The sequence below is a fragment of the Mobula birostris genome, chromosome 2, assembly GCF_030028105.1.
Source record: "Mobula birostris isolate sMobBir1 chromosome 2, sMobBir1.hap1, whole genome shotgun sequence".
Taxonomy (NCBI): Eukaryota; Metazoa; Chordata; class Chondrichthyes; order Myliobatiformes; family Myliobatidae; genus Mobula; species Mobula birostris.
The window spans coordinates 85,884,603-85,904,198 of record NC_092371.1 but is presented as its reverse complement, the minus strand read 5'-3'; the positions used below and the strand labels follow the sequence as shown (position 1 = coordinate 85,904,198).

General features: G+C 40.5%; 2 protein-coding genes across 2 annotated transcripts in view; one reads left to right on the top strand and one right to left on the bottom strand.

Annotated features, from left to right (window-relative positions):
- The window catches only part of col9a3 (collagen, type IX, alpha 3), a 192,952-nt gene extending 190,586 nt beyond the window's left edge, over nt 1–2,366 (top strand). Inside the window, exon 16 of the mRNA XM_072279900.1 lies at nt 1,408–2,366. Coding sequence (XP_072136001.1) covers nt 1,408–1,592 — 185 coding nt within the window. The 3' untranslated portion in view covers nt 1,593–2,366. The remainder of the gene's footprint in view (nt 1–1,407) is intronic.
- Nucleotides 2,367–13,417: 11,051 nt separating this feature from the next.
- The window catches only part of LOC140188317 (transcription factor-like 5 protein), a 30,835-nt gene continuing 24,656 nt past the window's right edge, over nt 13,418–19,596 (bottom strand). The window contains exon 6 of the mRNA XM_072244451.1: nt 13,418–14,722. Within this exon, the coding sequence (XP_072100552.1) occupies nt 14,600–14,722 (123 nt within the window). The 3' untranslated portion in view covers nt 13,418–14,599. The remainder of the gene's footprint in view (nt 14,723–19,596) is intronic.

Here is a 19,596-nt window from a genome sequence, read left to right as displayed (position 1 = left end):
ACCAAATGACTTTCCAAATGTGTTGCCATTGGGTAGAACGCCATCTGGTATTGTTTGATCCAATTTTTCATTGGATCTGCATCTTGCTGCAGCCTTACAACACCATCCTCGCTATCTACACCACCACTGATTATTGTGTCATCTGCAAGCTTGCTCTTCAGAAATAGCAAAGGTCCCAGCATGGATCCCTGCAGTACAGAATTAGTCACAGACTTCCAATCAGTGAACATCATTCCAACTGTACAATTTTAGATCAAATTAGTCAGCTTGCCTTGGATCCCATGTTGCTTAGCCTTTTGGACCAGCCTAAATGCGAGACCTTGTCAGATGCCTTACTAAACTGAAAAATGCTCAGAAACCTCTTGGAAATAGTGGAGTATTACAGGTCTGGAGTAAATAAGGAATTCAAAGAAATTAGTATTAGTAAAAGATTTAATAGGACTGAACAGCAATATACGTATCTCCAGGACCAGCTTTAAAAAGAGATGGCTTTGGAGAGAGTCAGTGCACTGGTCATCTTCCAAAATTCTATAGATCCTAAAATGGTTCCAACAAATGTAACCTTAAAAAAGAAAGAATATTAAAAATATGGTCATACGGGTTGAGCGAGCTAGGATCTTTTTTTCCCCTTTTTGGAGCACAGGAGGATGACAGGTGACTTGATAGAGATGTTCAAGATGATATGAGGTATAGATCATGTGGACAGCCAGAGAATTTTTCCTAGCAAAAATGGCTAATACAAGGGGGGATTAATTTAAGGTGTGGGAGCAAAGGGGGGAATGTCAAAGGAAGGTCTTTTTACACAGAGAGTGGTGGGTGCGTGGAACACACTGCCAGGAGTGATGGTCGAGGCAGATACATTAGGGACACTTAAGAGACTCTTAGATAGGCACTTGAATGACGGAAAAATGGAGGCTATGAGGGAGGGAAGGGTTAGATTGATCTTAGAATGGGTTAGGTTTAGGGTTAAAAGGTCTACACAACATTATAGGCCCAAGGGCCTGTTTGTTCTATGGACTATTTAATCCAATGATAGAAGAAAGGAACACAATTCTTTACCTTTAAGTGGTAATGGCCACTGGGAAGCACCTTCAAATATTTGCGCATTTGAAAGCAGCTACATGGATACTACCTGATTTTGTTATTAGCTTTTTAATGACCTGTAATTCTGCAACAAAATTCCTTGAATATTATTAAGGACTTGTCTCCTAGAGTTTTAAGACTACAAGCCATTTGGTCAATCGAGTCTACACTGTCATTCCTTCATGACTGATTTATTATCTCAACCTCATTCTCCTGTTTTTTCCCCGTAACCTTAGACACCCTTACTAATCAAGAACCTATCACCCTCTGCTTTAAGTATATCCAGTGACTTCTGTGATTTTTCCATCTCTTTGCCATTTATAGGTCCCCCAGGTGCAATGGGACTCAGTAAAAATGGACGTGATGGGCAGCAGGGAGACCCAGGCTATCCAGGAGAACCTGGACGACCTGGAAGGAATGGCGCTATGGGAACACCAGGAATCTGCGACACCTCCGCCTGTCAGGGAGCTGTTTCAGCAGTAAAAGCCGGATTTTCCAAAAAATCATGAAGTGGATGATCCCGGAGGCAACTAAGAAAACTTGAAGCACAGCCCTGATATTGGATGAATAGAAAGAGACAACGATGAAAAAAGACAATTGATCAACATTTCAGATCCTGGTACCAAAAGTGTCTTATATGTTCATGAGAAGGTGCTAAAAACTGACACTTCACTTTTAATCAAGTGTTTTGAATTTTTGTCAATTCTGTTTGAGATCTGTAAATCAGCAGTTAGTCTTATCTGATTAGAATTATTAACTTTTTTAAAACAGTCCCTTTAATTCTTGTCATTGTCTGTTAAACAACACTGTCAAATATTAATGCTTACCTCAAAGAAGCACCCTTTAGAAATTATCAGTGTTAAAATATTTTAAATGTGAGGAGTTACACTGTACATATGATATAAATTTAACGCTCAATGTTCTGCAAGTCCAGATTTAAGAACATCTCCCAGTTTAAAGCCAGGTCAAGGGCAAAAGAGATTTACACCGCTGTGTATTTTATTGAACGATTATACCTACCCCTCAATGTGTGTTACTCCAAGATGAACACATTTTGTGTACAGAAATTGCAAGTTCTTGTAAATTCTACGTAACAATTTATGGCTTGTTGTTACCTTATTCCATTCCATTGTATAACATTTTCCATAAGTGAATAAATCCCTGTCAAACTCATGCATCCACTAAATATGATGCTGTAACCTTGACTTAAAATATTATTTTCTGTGGGTGCCTGTTGTCTGTAAAATAAAGCTGTTGCCACATTCTGTTGTAAGATAATGAATAAAGCCACTTTTCAGAAAAAAAAATTACAATTTAACTCAGTCCCAGCAATTGCCAATCTGAACCAAGTTCTAGTTTAGACACAAGCAGTTTTGAATGACCAGATCAACTGTTTACTGGGGCAAGATGAGCATAACTTTGTAAACCCACCTAATTATGATCTGTAAGGTGTTGCCTGAGAGGGTGGGGAAAATAGATTCAATAATAACATTCAAAAGCAATTGGATAAATAAAGTGGATAGGAAAGATTTGCTGGCTGTGGGATTAACTGGAGAGCTTTTTTTGAGAGCGGGTAAATTTAAAGCAGAGGTTGATAGGTTCTTGACTCATCAGGTTGTCAAAGGTTATGGGGAAAAGGCAGGAGAATGGGGTTGAGAGGGTTAATAAGAGCAGATTTGATGGGTTGAATGGCCCAATCCTGCTCCTATGTCTTTATGATCCATTCAATCAGATGCCACCAAGTCTCTCTGTCACCATGATATGCAATTTGTAAGATGCCATCTGCTATCTAATAGGTAGTCACCATTAATCTTTGATAATTATGCATGGCTAGCATATTTTTTTCAGCTTTTACACACATTCTGAAGATGTATACATCGCATCTTATTTGGGAACGGAGCTCACCTTGCAGATGAAAAACCCTCACAAATCCTCACAATTGGATGCCACAAATGAGTAATCCTGAACTATTGGTGGTGACCCAGCAGAGACTTGATCCAGGTATGAATTTCCTTTGTTTTCTGATTGCTATGATCTAGACTGAACGAGTCTGTAGAAGAATTAAGATGGCAGGTCTGTAGATTTAGGTTTTATCTGATTTTCAATGTTGCATAGGTGGCAAGGTATGCACTAAATCTGGACTATAACTCCTGGTTGGTCCACTCCCTTTCTGGAATGATAGGAAGGGACAATGTCTGAAGTGTGCATTCTACATTCGGTGAACACTTTTGCTCCCTGTAGCTCTACAATGAAGAGTGAAATGCATCCCATTCAACATTACTTCCCTTTGTTGCTAGTGGATATTGTCTACATGGACTTCAGTAAGGCCTTTGACAAGGTCCCGCAGGGGAGGTTAGTTAGGAAAATTCAGTCGCTAGGTATACATGGAGAGGTGGTAAATTGGATTAGACATTGGCTCAATGGAAGAAGCCAAAGAGTGGTAGTAGAGAATTGCTTCTCCGAGTGGAGGCCTGTGACTAGTGGTGTGCCACAGGGATCAGTGCTGGGTCCATTGTTATTTGTCATCTATATCAATGATCTGGATGATAATGTGGTAAATTGGATCAGCAAATTTGCTGATGATACAAAGATTGGAGGTGTAGTAGACAGTGAGGAAGGTTTTCAGAGCCTGCAGAGAGACTTGGACCAGCTGAAAAAATGGGCTGAAAAATGGCAGATGGAGTTTAATACAGACAAGTGTGAGGTATTGCACGTTGGAAGGACAAACCAACGTAGAACATACAGAGTTAATGGTAAGGCACTGAGGAGTGCAGTGGAACAGAGGGATCTGGGAATACAGATACAAAATTCCCTAAAAGTGGCGTCACAGGTAGATAGGGTTGTAAAGAGAGGTTTTGGTACATTGGCTTTTATTAATCAAAGTATTGAGTATAAGAGCTGGAATGTTATGATGAGGTTGTATAAGGCATTGGTGAGGCCGAATCTGGAGTATTGCGTTCAGTTTTGGTCACCAAATTACAGGAAGGATATTAATAAGGTTGAAAGAGTGCAGAGAAGGTTTACAAGGATGTTGCCGGGACTTGAGAAACTCAGTTACAGAGAAAGGTTGAATAGGTTAGGACTTTATTCCCTGGAGCGTAGAAGAATTTGATAGAGGTATATAAAATTATGATGGGTACAGATAGAGTGAACGCAAGCAGGCTTTTTCCACTGAGGCAAGGGGAGAAAAAAAACAGAGGACATGGGTTAAGGGTGAAGGGGGAAATGTTTAAAGGGAACATTGGGGGGGGCTTCTTCACACAGAGAGTGGTGGGGGTATGGAATGAGCTGCCAGGCGAGGTGGTAAATGCGGGTTCTTTTTCAACATTTAAGAATAAATTGGACAGATACATGGATGGGAGGTGTATGGAGGGATATGGTCCATGTGCAGGTCAGTGGGATTAGGCAGAAAATGGTTCGGCACAGCCAAGAAGGGCCAAAAGGCCTGTTTCTGTGCTGTAGCTTCTATGGTTGCTATGGTTTCTATGGTTTTTTGACTAGGTTCATCCAGGTTGGCAAGATGCAAAATCAAGATGAGGTTTATTATCACTGACATACAGTATCTTGTGGCAGGAGTACAGCGTGACACAAAATATACCATAAATTATAGTAAGAAATAAAAAAATAAATAACTAAGGCAAAAAGAGAGCAAAAAAGTTCATGGGCAATTCGGAAATCTGATGGTGGAGGGGAGGAAGCTTTTCAGGCTTCTGTACGTCCTCCCTGATGGTAGCAATGAAGAGGGGCCATGTCAGACCTTTAGCTGAAAATTAATCGTGCGGCAAGGAGATGAACAGTCCATATGGAGATCAGACAAAAAAAAGTTGCAGTGTTTAAAGCAACACAATGGGATGCAATCCAAGTGAATTTAACCACTCATATGCCATTTGCTGGTAAAATGTGATCTAAGATAAGCTCAATGCCATGTGCCTCATGTTTAGATCAGCAATGGCAAAGAATACCACTTTTCAACATAATTGTATAAGGGCTAAGAGAGTTGTAAAAGAGCGCCTGAAGGCTTTGTGTGTCAATGCAAGGAGCATTCGTAATAAGGTGGATGAATTGAAAGTGCAGATTGTTATTAATGATTATGATATAATTGGGATCACAGAGACATGGCTCCAGGGTGACCAAGGATGGGAGCTCAACGTTCAGGGATATTCAATATTCAGGAGGGATAGACATGAAGGAAGGGGAGGTGGGGTGGCGTTGCTGGTTAAAGAAGAGATTAACGCAATAGAAAGGAAGGAGATAAGCCGGGAAGATGTGGAATCGATATGGGTAGAGCTGCGTAACACTAAGGGGCAGAAGACGCTGGTGGGAGTTGTGTACAGGCCACCTAACAGTAGTAGTGAGGTCAGAGATGGTATTAAACAGGAAATTAGAAATGTGTGCAATAAAGGAACAGCAGTTATAATGGGTGACTTCAATCTACATGTAGATTGGGTGAACCAAATTGGTAAAGGTGCTGAGGAAGAGGATTTCTTGGAATGTATGCGGGATGGTTTTTTGAACCAACATGTTGAAGAACCAACTAGAGAGCAGGCTATTCTGGACTGGGTTTTGAGCAATGAGGAAGGGTTAATTAGCAATCTTGTCATGAGAGGCCCCTTGAGTAAGAGTGACCATAATATGGTGGAATTCTTCATTAAGATGGAGAGTGACATAGTTAATTCAGAAACAAAGGTTCTGAACTTAAAGAGGGGTAACTTTGAAGGTATGAGACGTGAATTAGCTAAGATAGACTGGCAAATGACACTTAAAGGATTGACGGTGGATATGCAATGGCAAGCATTTAAAGGTTGCATGGATAAACTACAACAATTGTTCATCCCAGTTTGGCAAAAGAATAAATCAAGGAAGGTAGTGCACCCGTGGCTGACAAGAGAAATTAGGGATAGTATCAATTCCAAAGAAGAAGCATACAAATTAGCCAGAGAAAGTGGCTCACCTGAGGACTGGGAGAAATTCAGAGTGCAGCAGAGGAGGACAAAGGGGAGAAGGAAGGGGAAAAAAGATTATGAGAGAAAACTGGCAGGGAACATAAAAACTGACTGTAAAAGCTTTTATAGATATGTAAAAAGGAAAAGACTGGTAAAGACAAATGTAGGTCCCCTACAGACAGAAACAGGTGAATTGATTATGGGGAGCAAGGACATGGCAGACCAATTGAATAATTACTTTGGTTCTGTCTTCACTAAGGAGGACATAAATAATCTTCCAGAAATAGTAGGGGACAGAGGGTCCAGTGAGATGGAGGAACTGAGCGAAATACATGTTAGTAGGGAAGTGGTGTTAGGTAAATTGAAGGGATTGAAGGCAGATAAATCCCCAGGGCCAGATAGTCTGCATCCTAGAGTGCTTAAGGAAGTAGCCCAAGAAATAGTGGATGCATTAGTGATAATTTTTCAAAACTCGTTAGATTCTGGACTAGTTCCTGAGGATTGGAGGGTGGCTAATGTAACCCCACTTTTTAAAAAAGGAGGGAGAGAGAAACCGGGGAATTATAGACTGGTTAGCCTAACGTCGGTGGTGGGGAAACTGCTGGAGTCAGTTATCAAAGATGTGATAACAGCACATTTGGAAAGCGGTGAAATCATCGGACAAAGTCAGCATGGATTTGAGAAAGGAAAATCATGTCTGACGAATCTCATAGAATTTTTTGAGGATGTAACTAGTAGAGTGGATAGGGGAGAACCAGTGGATGTGGTATATTTGGATTTTCAAAAGGCTTTTGACAAGGTCCCACACAGGAGATTAGTGTGCAAACTTAAAGCACACGGTATTGGGGGTAAGGTATTGATGTGGATGGAGAATTGGTTAGCAGACAGGAAGCAAAGAGTGGGAACAAACGGGACCTTTTCAGAATGGCAGGCAGTGACTAGTGGGGTACCGCAAGGCTCAGTGCTGGGACCCCAGTTGTTTACAATATATATTAATGACTTGGATGAGGGAATTAAATGCAGCATCTCCAAGTTTGCGGATGACATGAAGCTGGGTGGCAGTGTTAGCTGTGAAGAGGATGCAAAGAGGATGCAGAGTGACTTGGATAGGTTGGGTGAGTGGGCAAATTCATGGCAGATGCAATTTAATGTGGATAAATGTGAAGTTATCCACTTTGGTGGCAAAAACAGGAAAACAGATTATTATCTGAATGGTGGCCGATTAGGAAAAGGGGAGGTGCAACGAGACCTGGGTGTCATTATACACCAGTCATTGAAAGTGGGCATGCAGGTACAGCAGGCGGTGAAAAAGGCGAATGGTATGCTGGCATTTATAGCGAGAGGATTCGAGTACAGGAGCAGGGAGGTACTACTGCAGTTGTACAAGGCCTTGGTGAGACCAAACCTGGAGTATTGTGTGCAGTTTTGGTCCCCTAATCTGAGGAAAGACATCCTTGCCATAGAGGGAGTACAAAGAAGGTTCACCAGATTGATTCCTGGGATGGCAGGACTTTCATATGAAGAAAGACTGGATGAACTGGGCTTGTACTCGTTGGAATTTAGAAGATTGAGGGGGGATCTGATTGAAACGTATAAAATCCTAAAGGGATTGGACAGGCTAGATGCAGGAATATTGTTCCCGATGTTGGGGAAGTCCAGAACGAGGGGTCACAATTTGAGGATAAAGGCCTTTTAGGACCGAGATTAGGAAAAACTTCTTCACACAGAGTGGTGAATCTGTGGAATTCTCTGCCACAGGAAACAGTTGAGGCCAGTTCATTGGCTATATTTAAGAGGGAGTTAGATATGGCCCTTGTGGCTACGGGGATCAGGGGGTATGGAGGGAAGGCTGGGGTGGGGTTCTGAGTTGGATGATCAGCCATGATCATAATAAATGGCGGTGCAGGCTCAAAGGGCTGAATGGCCTACTCCTGCACCTATTTTCTATGTTTCTATGTTTCTAATATACAGTAAATTACTTTTCAAAGTTATTGGTTACTACTAAACCAGTGATTTAGAGAATGTAAATTAAAACTCTAACAGGATGGTTGAACAATTTGAGTTAGATACTACATCCCATCTTAAGTATATTAGACTACAGTAATAAACTTGATTAATACAATAACAACAATGCATACAATTTAATTTGAGAGGACTAGAATATAAAAGCAAGGATATAATGTTGACGCTTTCTAAGAGATTGCTCAGACCGCATTTGGAGTATCCTGAGCAAGTTTCAATCCTTTATCTAAGAAAGGGTGTGCCGGCATTGGAAAGGGTCCACAGGAGGTTCACAAGAATGGGGGGTGGGGGCGGTGCGTGGAAATCTCATTGAAACCTATTGAATCTAGAAAGGCCAAGATAGAATGCACGTGAAGAGGATATTTTCTATAGTGTTGTGGGGGAGCCTAGGACCAGAGGGCACATCCTCAGAATACAAGGATGTTCCTTGAAAACAGAGATGAGGAGAAATTTCTTTTGCTGGAGGGTGGTGAAATTGTAGATATATTTAAAGGGAAAGTTGATAGGTTCTTGATTAGTCAGGGCTTTAAAGGTTACGGGAAGAAGACAGCAGAATGAGGTTGGAAGGGATAATAAATCAACCATGATGGAATGGTGGAGCAGACTCGATGGGTCAGATGGCCTAATTCTGCTCCTAGGTCCTATAGTCTCAATATAATCAGAGCCATAAAAATAATCAACTCATATTTCAAAGATGTTTCTGTTTAAATATTTTTAAATTATAGTAATTATACTGCAATAAAAAGTAATGTACTAAAGTGAGAATTTTGGGCTGTTTAAAAACTTATTCAATATTTGAATTACATGATGAAGTGTATACAACACTGAACAAGCTGTAAATGCAACAGTTCCAGAGAAACAACAGATTTTCCCTAACAACAAACACTATGTTTTTTCTAATGGGTCAAATAATCCAATTAGATTGCTTTGTAGCGCAGCTACTCTGCACAAACTTAGTTACTATAATCCAGTGGCAAAGAGATGTACAAAGAAAAGAGTTTTACTTTTTTTTAAGTGCTCCTTCATATGACTTTACTGTCTGAGTGACTTGTCATGACATTTCTTTTCTAGGTAAGGAGAGCACTCTCAGCCATGGATATTTCAGTCAGTGTAATAAATGGTCATTACGATCAAGGTTTGGGCATGGTGATCTATGAGGTCAATGACTTCTCTTTCATGTGGAAATGCTTCTGTGCTGCCATTTCACCTGGCCATTGTAAAGAATAAAGTGAGTTATCAGAGACAGAAGACCACAGGTACATTCTGCAGAACTATGTGTTTGCCAATAAAAGTAAAATATCTTTAATAAATAATCATAGGACAGAGAAGGTGGCCATTAGATCCATTTTCTCTCTACTCACTTTGTGATAGAACATAGAAGATTACGGTACAGGCCCTTCAGATCTTTTAAATGTCCCTAATGTATTTACATCTACCACCACCCCGGCACTGGGTTCCACGCACTCACTATTCAAACCTACCTGACATCCCCCTACACTTTCTTCCAATCACTTTAAAATGATGTAACCGTATATTAGCCATTCCCACCATGGGGAAAAATGTCTCTGGCTATTCTCTCTATCTATGCCTCTTAGATCAGATTAGATTATGAGGACACTCAGTCATCATTTATCGTCATTTAGAAATGCATGCATTAAAAAATGATACAATGTTCCTCCAGAACAATATCACAAGAAAACACAGGACAAACCAAGACTAAAACTTACAGAACCACATAATTATAACATAGTTACAACAGTGCAAAGCAATATCATAACTTGATAAAGAGCAGACCATGGGCATGGTAAAAAAAAGTCTCAAAGTCCCAATAGACTCATCTCATGCAGGTGGTGAAGGGAAAAACTCTCCCTGCCATGAACCTCCCAGCGCCGCAAACTTGCTGATGCAGCACCATTGGAAGCACCTGACTGCAGCGGACTCTGAGTCTGTCCGAAAACTTCGAGCCTCTGACCAGCCCCTCCAACACAGCCTCTCCGAGCACCATCCTCTGCCAAGTACTTCGACCCCGCCCCGGCCGCCGAGCAACAAGCAAATCCGAGGACTCAGGGCCTTCTCCTCCGGAGATTCTGGACCACACAGTAGCAGCAGCAGCGAACCACGCATTTCACCAGATGTTCCTCCGTACTCTCATGTCCGTCTCCATCAAATCAGGATTGCGCACAGCACCCTACTTGACAAATAACAGACATCACCACCGGAGTGGTTGCTGCGAGCTGCGTCAAGCCGCCATCTTCTCCTCTTGTCATCTTATACACCCTTTTCAGGTCAACTTTTATCCTCTTTTGCTCTAAAAAGCCTTAGCTCACTCAATCTATCTTCATAAGATGTTCTCTAATCCAGACAGCACCCTGGTAAATCTCCTCTGCACCCTTTATAAAATTATCCAATTAATCCTATTCCTTTCCACTTTGTGGCAAACTTATAGGAAAACAATCATATTGTATTTGAAAGTTATGACATATTTTTCCCCTTTTAGAAAAGGTTTTTAAAAAATAATTCATTTCTCCCAGGCAATGGCCTGACTTCACATTTTGTCAGATGTCTGACATGTAGAGACCAAACACTGTAAAAGCTGCACCGCTAAAACATCAGTGTTGGTGTGATTTTGCCCAGCGGATGCATTGTCTAAGTTTTCTTCCCACAAATGAACAACATATTTCTTTCCAGAGTATATGTGGTACTTTTCAATAGTTAATGCTTAGGTATTGACAAACAAAATGGTTTCCTAAGGGAACATCTTGCCTAACAAATCTGTTGTAATTATTTGAAGAAATAACAAGCATGATAGACAAAGGAGAATTAGTTGATGTTGCCTATTTGGATTTTCAGAAACCCATTGACAAAATGCCACAAGAGGCTGCTTAACGAGCCCATGGTATTTCAGGAAAGATTTTTAGCATGGTTAAAACAGTGGTTAATTGGCAGGAGGAAAAGAGTGGAGATAAAGGGGGCCTTTCCTGCTTGGCTGCCAGTGATTAGTGGTGTTCCACATGGGTCTGTGTTGGGATCGATTCTTTTTATGTTACATCAATGATTTGGATGATAGAATTGATAGCCTTGTTGCAAAGTTTGCGTACAATATGAAGATAGTGAAGGGACAGGTAGTTTTGCGAAAGCAGAGAGACTACAGAAGGACTTAAGACAGTTTAGGAAAACGGGCAAAGAATTAGCAAATGGAATACAGTGTTGGGAAGTGTATGGTCAAGCACTTTGGTAAAAGAAATGAAAGGAATGACTTATCTAAATGGAGAGAAAATACAAAAACTGAGGCACAAGGGGGCTTAATTCCCTATGCAGAATTCCCTGAAGGTTAATTTGCAGGTTAAGTCTGTGGTGAGGAAGGCAAATGCAATGTTAGCATTCTTTTCAAGAGGACTAGAATATAAAAGCAAGGATGTAATGTTGAGACTTTATGAAGCACTGGTGAGGCCTCACTTGGAGTACTGTGAGCAGTTTTGGGCCCCTTATCTTCAAAAAGATGTGCTGAAACTGGAAAGGGTTCAAAAGAGGTTCACGAAAATGATTCCAGAATTGAATGGCTTGTCATATGAAGTGTTTGATGGCTCTGGGCCTGTATTTATTGAAATTTAGAAGAATGAAGGTTAATTTAGAATGAAGGGTGACCTCATTGAAACCCATCGAATGGTGAAAGGTCTTGATTGAGTGAATGTGGAGACGATGTTTCCTATGGTGGAAGTGTCCAAGACTGGAGGACACAGCCTCAGAATAGAGGGGCATCCTTTTAGAACAGAGATGAGAGGAATTTCTTTAGCCAGAGAGTGGTGAATTTGTGGAATTCTTTGCCACAGTCAGCTGTGGAGGCTAAGTTTTTATGTATATTTAAGGCAGAGGTTGATGGATTCTTGATTGGTCAGGCATGAAGGGATACAGGGAGAAGGCAGAGGGTTGGGGCTGAAAGGAAAATTAGATCAGCCATGATGAAATAGCAGAGCAGACTCAATGGGCCAAATAGTCTAAATCTGCTCCTATATCTTATCTTATACAAACTTAGATAGATATTCAAATTTGACCAGTTAAAACTACATACCTTTGTAGCTGATCAGCTGCCTACTTTATCTATGGCTAAGCCAGTATCCAAGTTACGTGGAGACAAATGAGAAGAATTCAAGGCCCTAAAGCCAACCCAAACCTGAATAATGAGCTAGGCTACCTGGTCAGTCAAGAATACTGCCCCAGCTTGAGTGATTTTTAAGTCTGCCTCAGAACAATTGATTTATTGAGCAGAACACTTCCTTGTATTTAATTATTTTGATCCTCAAAGTTTTACATCTTTTATGCCATATCCACTGGACAACTGAGCCCACCTTGTTACACAAATTAACAACCAACATATAGTGGGCAATCTAATCTCATTGTTATTTATTTAGCTTTAATCAAAATTCTCCTAGAAATGGTTTCTCTTTGCTCAGCCCGCAGCATTACTGCTGGAGTTCCATCTCTACAATTATTTTGGGTCAAACTTACTTACCCAAATATTATTTCTTGGCAACATGCTGTTTGAAAATGGTGCCTCATGAATAATGAACTTCTGGCAAAATTTCTGTTATTCTAGAAATTCCATTTCTTAGAAGGTTCAGTCTTATGATTCACTTAGATCAGGGGTTCTCAGCCATTTTTATACCATGGACACCTACCATTAACTGAGAGGTCCATGGATTATAGGATGGGAACCTCTGGTGGCAGATTGAATATTATTCAGATGCAACATTATAAAATATTAGTGTTTCTAGTAAACCTGTTAAGCTTAAAGGGAGTGCAGAAAAGAGGGAAGCCAATGCATGAAAAATTGCAGGAGAACCAGAAGGACCAATGCATCAAAGAGAGCATGGATGGGTACGTGAAAGGGAACACTGACATCAGCATCCAGGGGGTCAGGTGCTGAACCATTGGGATTTCCAACTGCCAGATAGCAGATCAGAGCTTTACTGGATTACATTTGATAATGGAATTTTTACTTACATTAATAAAGTGAGTTTTTGACATTCCATGACAGTTCAAAGAAACTCAACAAATAAAGAAATTGGATTTATACTTTTATTAGCTCAAAGATAAAGTACAAATAATTAGTTTTAATTTTTGATAGATCTTTTTAAAATCAGAAATCTTTAATGTACAGTGAAACATCTTTCATTAATACTATCAGCATTGTTACTGCTCAAATTGACAAAAAAACCTTTCAAGGATTACTATTTATATTTATTTTGAACATATTAACTAAAAGCTATCCAGTGTAACTTAAATAAATATTAAATGTAATTAAATGATATAGATCAATATATGGTTTACTAATTATGAAACAAATCTATTAAGTATTTGTCATCCTTTATTTTAAAGATTAATAGCATCATCAACAATTAACAAGTCATTGAAGTAAAACCTAACAGATTATTTAATTAATAAAACTTTTTATGAAGAATCATTTTGTATTGTTAAAGATTATAAATATTTTGCACTCTAAATATATTGCAAACATTTTTAAAGCTTATATAGTAATAGCAGTTTCCAGTAAGTAGACAGCAACAGCTTTTTGCAACACACTGGATGACATGAAGCTTAACAACACTGTTAGTGTGCTTTATTAAAGTGCTTCAGTCTTGTGAAAATGAGTTTGACTTTTCCCAAGCTGTTCATACTAGGATTTTTAAAAAAAAGACAGTATGTGAGAAGTTGTACATTTATGCACTCTTTCTCCTAGCTTGGCTAGTTTTTGTAGTTGTGGATGTTTGATCATTTATAATTAAATGGATGCTGTCTCTTTAATTGCATTTTCACTTTATTAGCAGCATTTGGGTGTAGAACTGTCCGGTGTGTTAAAGTTGCTGTTGACAACAGTTTCTGGCTAATAAAAATCAATTCATACAATGTTCAGACACCATAGCAGTGCTGTGACTGGTCAACACTAATGCACTAAGTCCATTGAATTTAAAATCAAAGACAGATGGGGAAAGTATGAATCTACCCTGATTTTATTAAAACACATATTACTTATAATACACATTTAAATATTTTGGAAATCTTATATGGGAGGCCTGATAGCTAAGATGAGCATTTGGGCCTTTAACTCATCCAGCTTAAGTATCACTGATGACAAATTACTCACCATGACTGGACAAAACTTTCAAAGAATGGCATTTGTCTGTCAGTCTGCTCAATGGAATGTTCCTTCTCTTCAACAAAAAAAGTTGAATGAGAAATAAAATACAAATTACAGATGATGGACAGGTAAGTAAAAACCTGGACTTCCGGGGATTTAGTAAATACAGTTATATGGTACAAATCATGGTGGACTCAAATTTCCTACCACCATCTTTGATTTAACAGTGAAAGTTTAGAGTTCTGAACATTGCCAGTGGTAATACCACCTAAGCAGTCTTCAGGGATGACAATAGGTTTATTGCTGTTTGGATATTCTTTTCCACTTCCTGATCCTTACTGTTGGTATAGTGAATCAGGAAAATATCTCTAACGTTGTACCTCTCTTGGAGCTGTAAGTTCACTCATACTGGAGTTCATTTACCTTCCTGCACACCATGATTGTGTACACTGGGAGCTCCAGTGTGACCTACTGGTGCTTCTACTCGTGGTTGTTTCAGTCGCCTGCCAGTTTTCCCACAGAAAACACTCTCAAATTCCTTGAAGATAAAGAACATTTACCACTTACTCTAGTAACAGTTCTAGTGCATACACTTAGCTTTAAGGTTTCATTTGCATTATTACTTTGGACCAACTTACTTCCACAGACTTCCACTGTGTTTTGCTGTTTTTGTTTTGTAACTTGTTGTGTTCTGTGTTATTCTGCTGAGCATTGTGGGCATGCTATGTTACTATAAGACCATAAGACAAAGGAGCAGAAGTCGGCCATTCGGCCCATCGAGTCTGCTCCGCCATTTTATCGTGAGCTGATCCATTCTCCCAGTTAGTCCCACTCCCCCACCTTCTCACCATAACCTTTGTTGCCCTGGCTACTCAGATACCTATTAATCTCTGCCTTAAATACACCCAATGACTTGACCTCCACTGCCACCAGTTGCAACAAATTCCACAGATTCACCACCCGCTGGCTGAAAAAATTTCTTCGCATCCCTGTTCTGAATGGGTGCCCTTCAATCCTTAAGTCATGCCCTCTCATACTAGACCCCCCCCCCCACCATGGGAAACAACCTTGCCACATCCACTCTGTCCATGTCTTTCAACATTCGAAATGTTTCTATGAGGTCTCCCCTTATTCTTCTAAACTCCAAGGAGTACAGTCCAACAGCGGTCAAACGTTCCTCATATGTTAACCCTCTCATTCCCGGCATCATTCTCGTGAATGTACTCTCTCCAACATCAGCACATCCTTTCTTAAATAAGGAGCCCAAAACTGCACACAGTACTCCAAGTAAAGTCTTACCAGTGTCTTATAGAGCCTCAACATCACATCCCTGCTCCTATACTCTATTCCTCTAGAAATGAATGCCAACATTGCATTCGCCTTCTTCACCACCAGCTCAACGTGGAGGTTAACTTTAAGGGTATCCTGCACAAGGACTCCCAAGTCCCGTTGCATCTCAGAACTTTGAATTCTCTCCCCATATAAATAATAGTCTGCCCGTTTATTTCTTCAACCAAAGTGCATAACCATACACTTTCCAACATTGTATTTCATTTGCCACTTCTTTGCTCATTCTCCCAATCTATCCAAGTCTCTCTGCAGACTCTCTGTTTCCTCAGTACTACCGGCCCCTCCACCTATCTTTGTATCATCAGCAAACTTAGCCACAAAGCCATCTATTCCACAATCCAAATCGTTGATGTACAACGTAAAAAGAAGCAGCCCCAACACGGACCCCTGTGGAACCCCTGTGGATCCCTTTATTCCCACTCTCTGTTTCCTGCCAATCAGCCAACGCTCTAAAAACATATGTAACTTTCCCGTAATTCCATGGGCTGTTATCTTGTTAAGCAGCCCCATGTGTGGCACCTTGTCAAAGGCCTTCTGAAAATCCAAATACATAACATCCACTGCATCTCCCTTGTCTAGCCTACTGGTAATTTCCTCAAAAAATTGTAATAGGTTTGTCAGGCAGGATTTTCCTTTAAGGAAACCATGCTGAGTTCTGCCTATCTTGTCATATGCCTCCAGGTACTCCGTAACCTCATACTTGACAATCGACTCCAATAACCTCCCAACCACCGATGTCAAGCTAACAGGTCTATAATTTCCTTTTTGCTTCCTTGCTCCCTTCTTAAATAGCAGAGTGACATTTGCAATCTTCCAGTCCTCCGGAACCATGCCGGAATCTATTGACTTTTGAAAGATCATTGCTAATGCCTCCGCAATCTCCACAGCTACTTCCTTCAGAACATGAGGGTGCATTCCATCTGGTCTAGGAGATTTATCTACCCTTAGACTATTCAGCTTCCTGAGTACTTCCTCTGTCGTAATTGTGACTGCGCACCCTTGAGTGTCCGGTATACTGCTGATGTCTTCCTCAGTGAAGACTGATGCAAGATACTCATTCAGCTCCTCCGCCAGCTCCTTATCTCCTATTACAATTTCTCCAGCATCATTTTCTATTGGTCCTATATCTACTCTCACCTGTCTTTTACTCTTTATATACTTGAAAAAGCTTTTAGTATCCTCTTTGATATTATTTGCTAGCTTCCTTTCATAGTTCATCTTTTCCCTCTTAATGACCTTCTTAGTTTCCTTTTGTAAGCTTTTAAAAACTTCTCAATCCTAATTTTTACTTCCTTGTATGCCCTCTCCTTTGCTTTTACTTTGGCTTTGACTTCTCTTGTCATTCTTTTTCCATTTGAAAATTTCTTCTTTTTTGGAATATATCTGTCTTGCACCTTCCTCACTTCTCACATAAACTCTATCCACTGCTGTTCTGCCATCCTTCCCGCTAGTATCCCTTTCCAGTCAACTGTGGCCAGTTCCTCTCTCATGCCGCTGTAATTTCCTCTACTCCACTGAAATACCAACACATCGTATTTTGGCTTCTCTTTATCAAATTTCACAGTGAACTCAATCATGTTATGATCACTGCCTCCTAAAGGTTCTTTCACCTCAATCTCTCTAATCACCTCTGGTTCATTACACAATACCCAATCCAGTACAGCCGATCCCCTAGCTGTTCTAAAAAGCCATCTTGTAGACGTTCTACAAATTCTCTCTCTTGAGATCCAGTGCCGACCTGATTTTCCCGATCCACTCGCATGTTAAAATCCCCCACAATTATCATAATACTGCCCTTCTGGCAAGCCTTTTCTATTTCTTGTTGTAATTTGTAGTCCACATCACTGCAGCTGTTTGGAGGCCTATACATAACTGCCATCAGGATCCTTTTACCCCTGCGATTTCTTAGCTCAACTCATAAAGATTCTGTACCTTCCGATCCTATGTCACCTCTTTCTAATGATTTAATATCATTTCTTACCAAGAAAGCCACGCCACCCCCTCTGCCTACCTGCCTATCCTTCCGATACACCGTGTATCCTTGGACATTCAGCTCCCAGAGACATGCATCCTTTAGCCACGTCTCAGTGATGGCCACAAGATCATACCTGCCAATCTGTAGCTGTACGACAAGATCATTCACCTTATTCCTTATGCTGCGTGCATTTAAGTATAACACCTTAAGTCCAATATTTGGTACTTTTTGCTTCGATTGCACTGCAACTCATCCCAATGGCTGCAAATTTGCCCCATCACCTGCCTGTCCTTCCTGACATCTTTACTGCTCACTATCTTAGATCTATTTCTGTTTTCCCTCTCCTCCGCTCTTTCATTCCGGTTCCCATCTCCCTGCCAAAGTAGTTTAAACCCTCCCTAACAGCTCTATTGTGCCACCAGCACATCTCTAGGTGTTAGTGCAAATGACACATTTCACTGCATGTTTCAATGTACATGTGATAAATAAATCTGAATCTGAATGCACTAAAGACCAGACATGAATCCTCTAAACAGACACTTCTACCTCAACTTGAAGTTTTAGTCTTTTTTAAACTATGAAGTTATCAAAACTAGACTCTGTCCCCATTTGTATTGCTGATTTGCAACTTATTACAGGTCAAATCATAGCAATCATGAATTTTCAATCACACATTTCCTGTCATAGGCACCCTTGCAAACTGTGTAGCAGAATATATATGATGTCTTTCCTCTTGAAATACTCCTTTTGGAGCAGTGAAGGGAACTTGGATCACATTGTCCTGGGATATACCCATTGTAAGGAACTCCTAGAAGAATCTGATTGTAATCCAATTAACACAAGTCCTGGAAGAGTTTTGGACCTGGACCCTCAGATAACCAACAATCCACATTAAAATAACAACGCCTCCACACCCCGGCCCATTCCATCTCTTAAATCCTGATGGTGACTTCCCATAGTCCACCTTTGCCACTTGTACACGATTCTCAGCTCTGTTCTAGAGCTATCTTTCTCTCTTTCTCCAATACCCAAATGCTGGATTGATTTCCTCTAATTTCCAGTCGCTATAAGTATCTTTAGTCCCTCCACACACACCCCCGCCCCCCCCCCCGCCCAATCCACAAGCAGCAGTGTGCCTGGGCCTTTCCCTGCAAGCTCAAGCACAAGTAGTACTCTGGTAGCTCTTCTTTACCTCACAAACCTCTCCACCAACTGAAAAAACATCTCCAAGCCCTTCTTCACTAACACCACCTCTTAACACCCCTGACTCCCCTCTCCTGAACAACACAGGGTGATAGTACCAGAACCCTGCTACCAGTAACAACTTGATTCAATCCCCATCATTTTTCTGACTCCAAAATGACGCTCTACTTGAAGAAATAGGGATGACTGGGTGATATATTTTCAACCAAGAAAATGCAAAATTCCTGGTAATTTGCAAATGAGATCTCAGTTGCAACTGAATTTTGATACAAGATGTTTCTAGCTCCACTATTTCAATGTCTCCTTGATTTGATTACTTTAACCACTGAATTCAATTTTCTTTTCAAGCAGAAAGTAATTGCTTTATATCTAAACTTATTAGATAGGGAGTGGTAAACTTGTGGAATTCATTGCCACAGGTTGCTGTGGAGACCAAGTCATTGGGTATATTTAAGGCAGAGGCTCATATATTCTTGATTAGTCAAAGCATGAAGGGATAAGGAGAGAAGTCAAAAAATTGGGGTTGAGGGGGGAAAATAGATCAGCTATAATCAGACTTGATGGGTCAAATGGCCTAATTCTGCTCCTATATCTTAGGGTCTAAACTCAGCTAATTATGTTTGAAAGTAATTTTTCCCCAGTTGGTCAACTAGTTACATATAGCAACACACATCAAAGCTGCTGGTGAACGCAGCAGACCAGGCAGCATCTCCAGGAAGAGGTACAGTCGACGTTTCGGGCCAAGACCATTCCTCAGGACCCCGAGGAAGGGTCTCGGCCCGAAACGTCGACTGTACCTCTTCCTGGAGATGCTGCCTGGCCTGCTGCGTTCACCAGCAACTTTGATGTGTGTTGCTTGAATTTCCAGCATCTGCATAATTCCT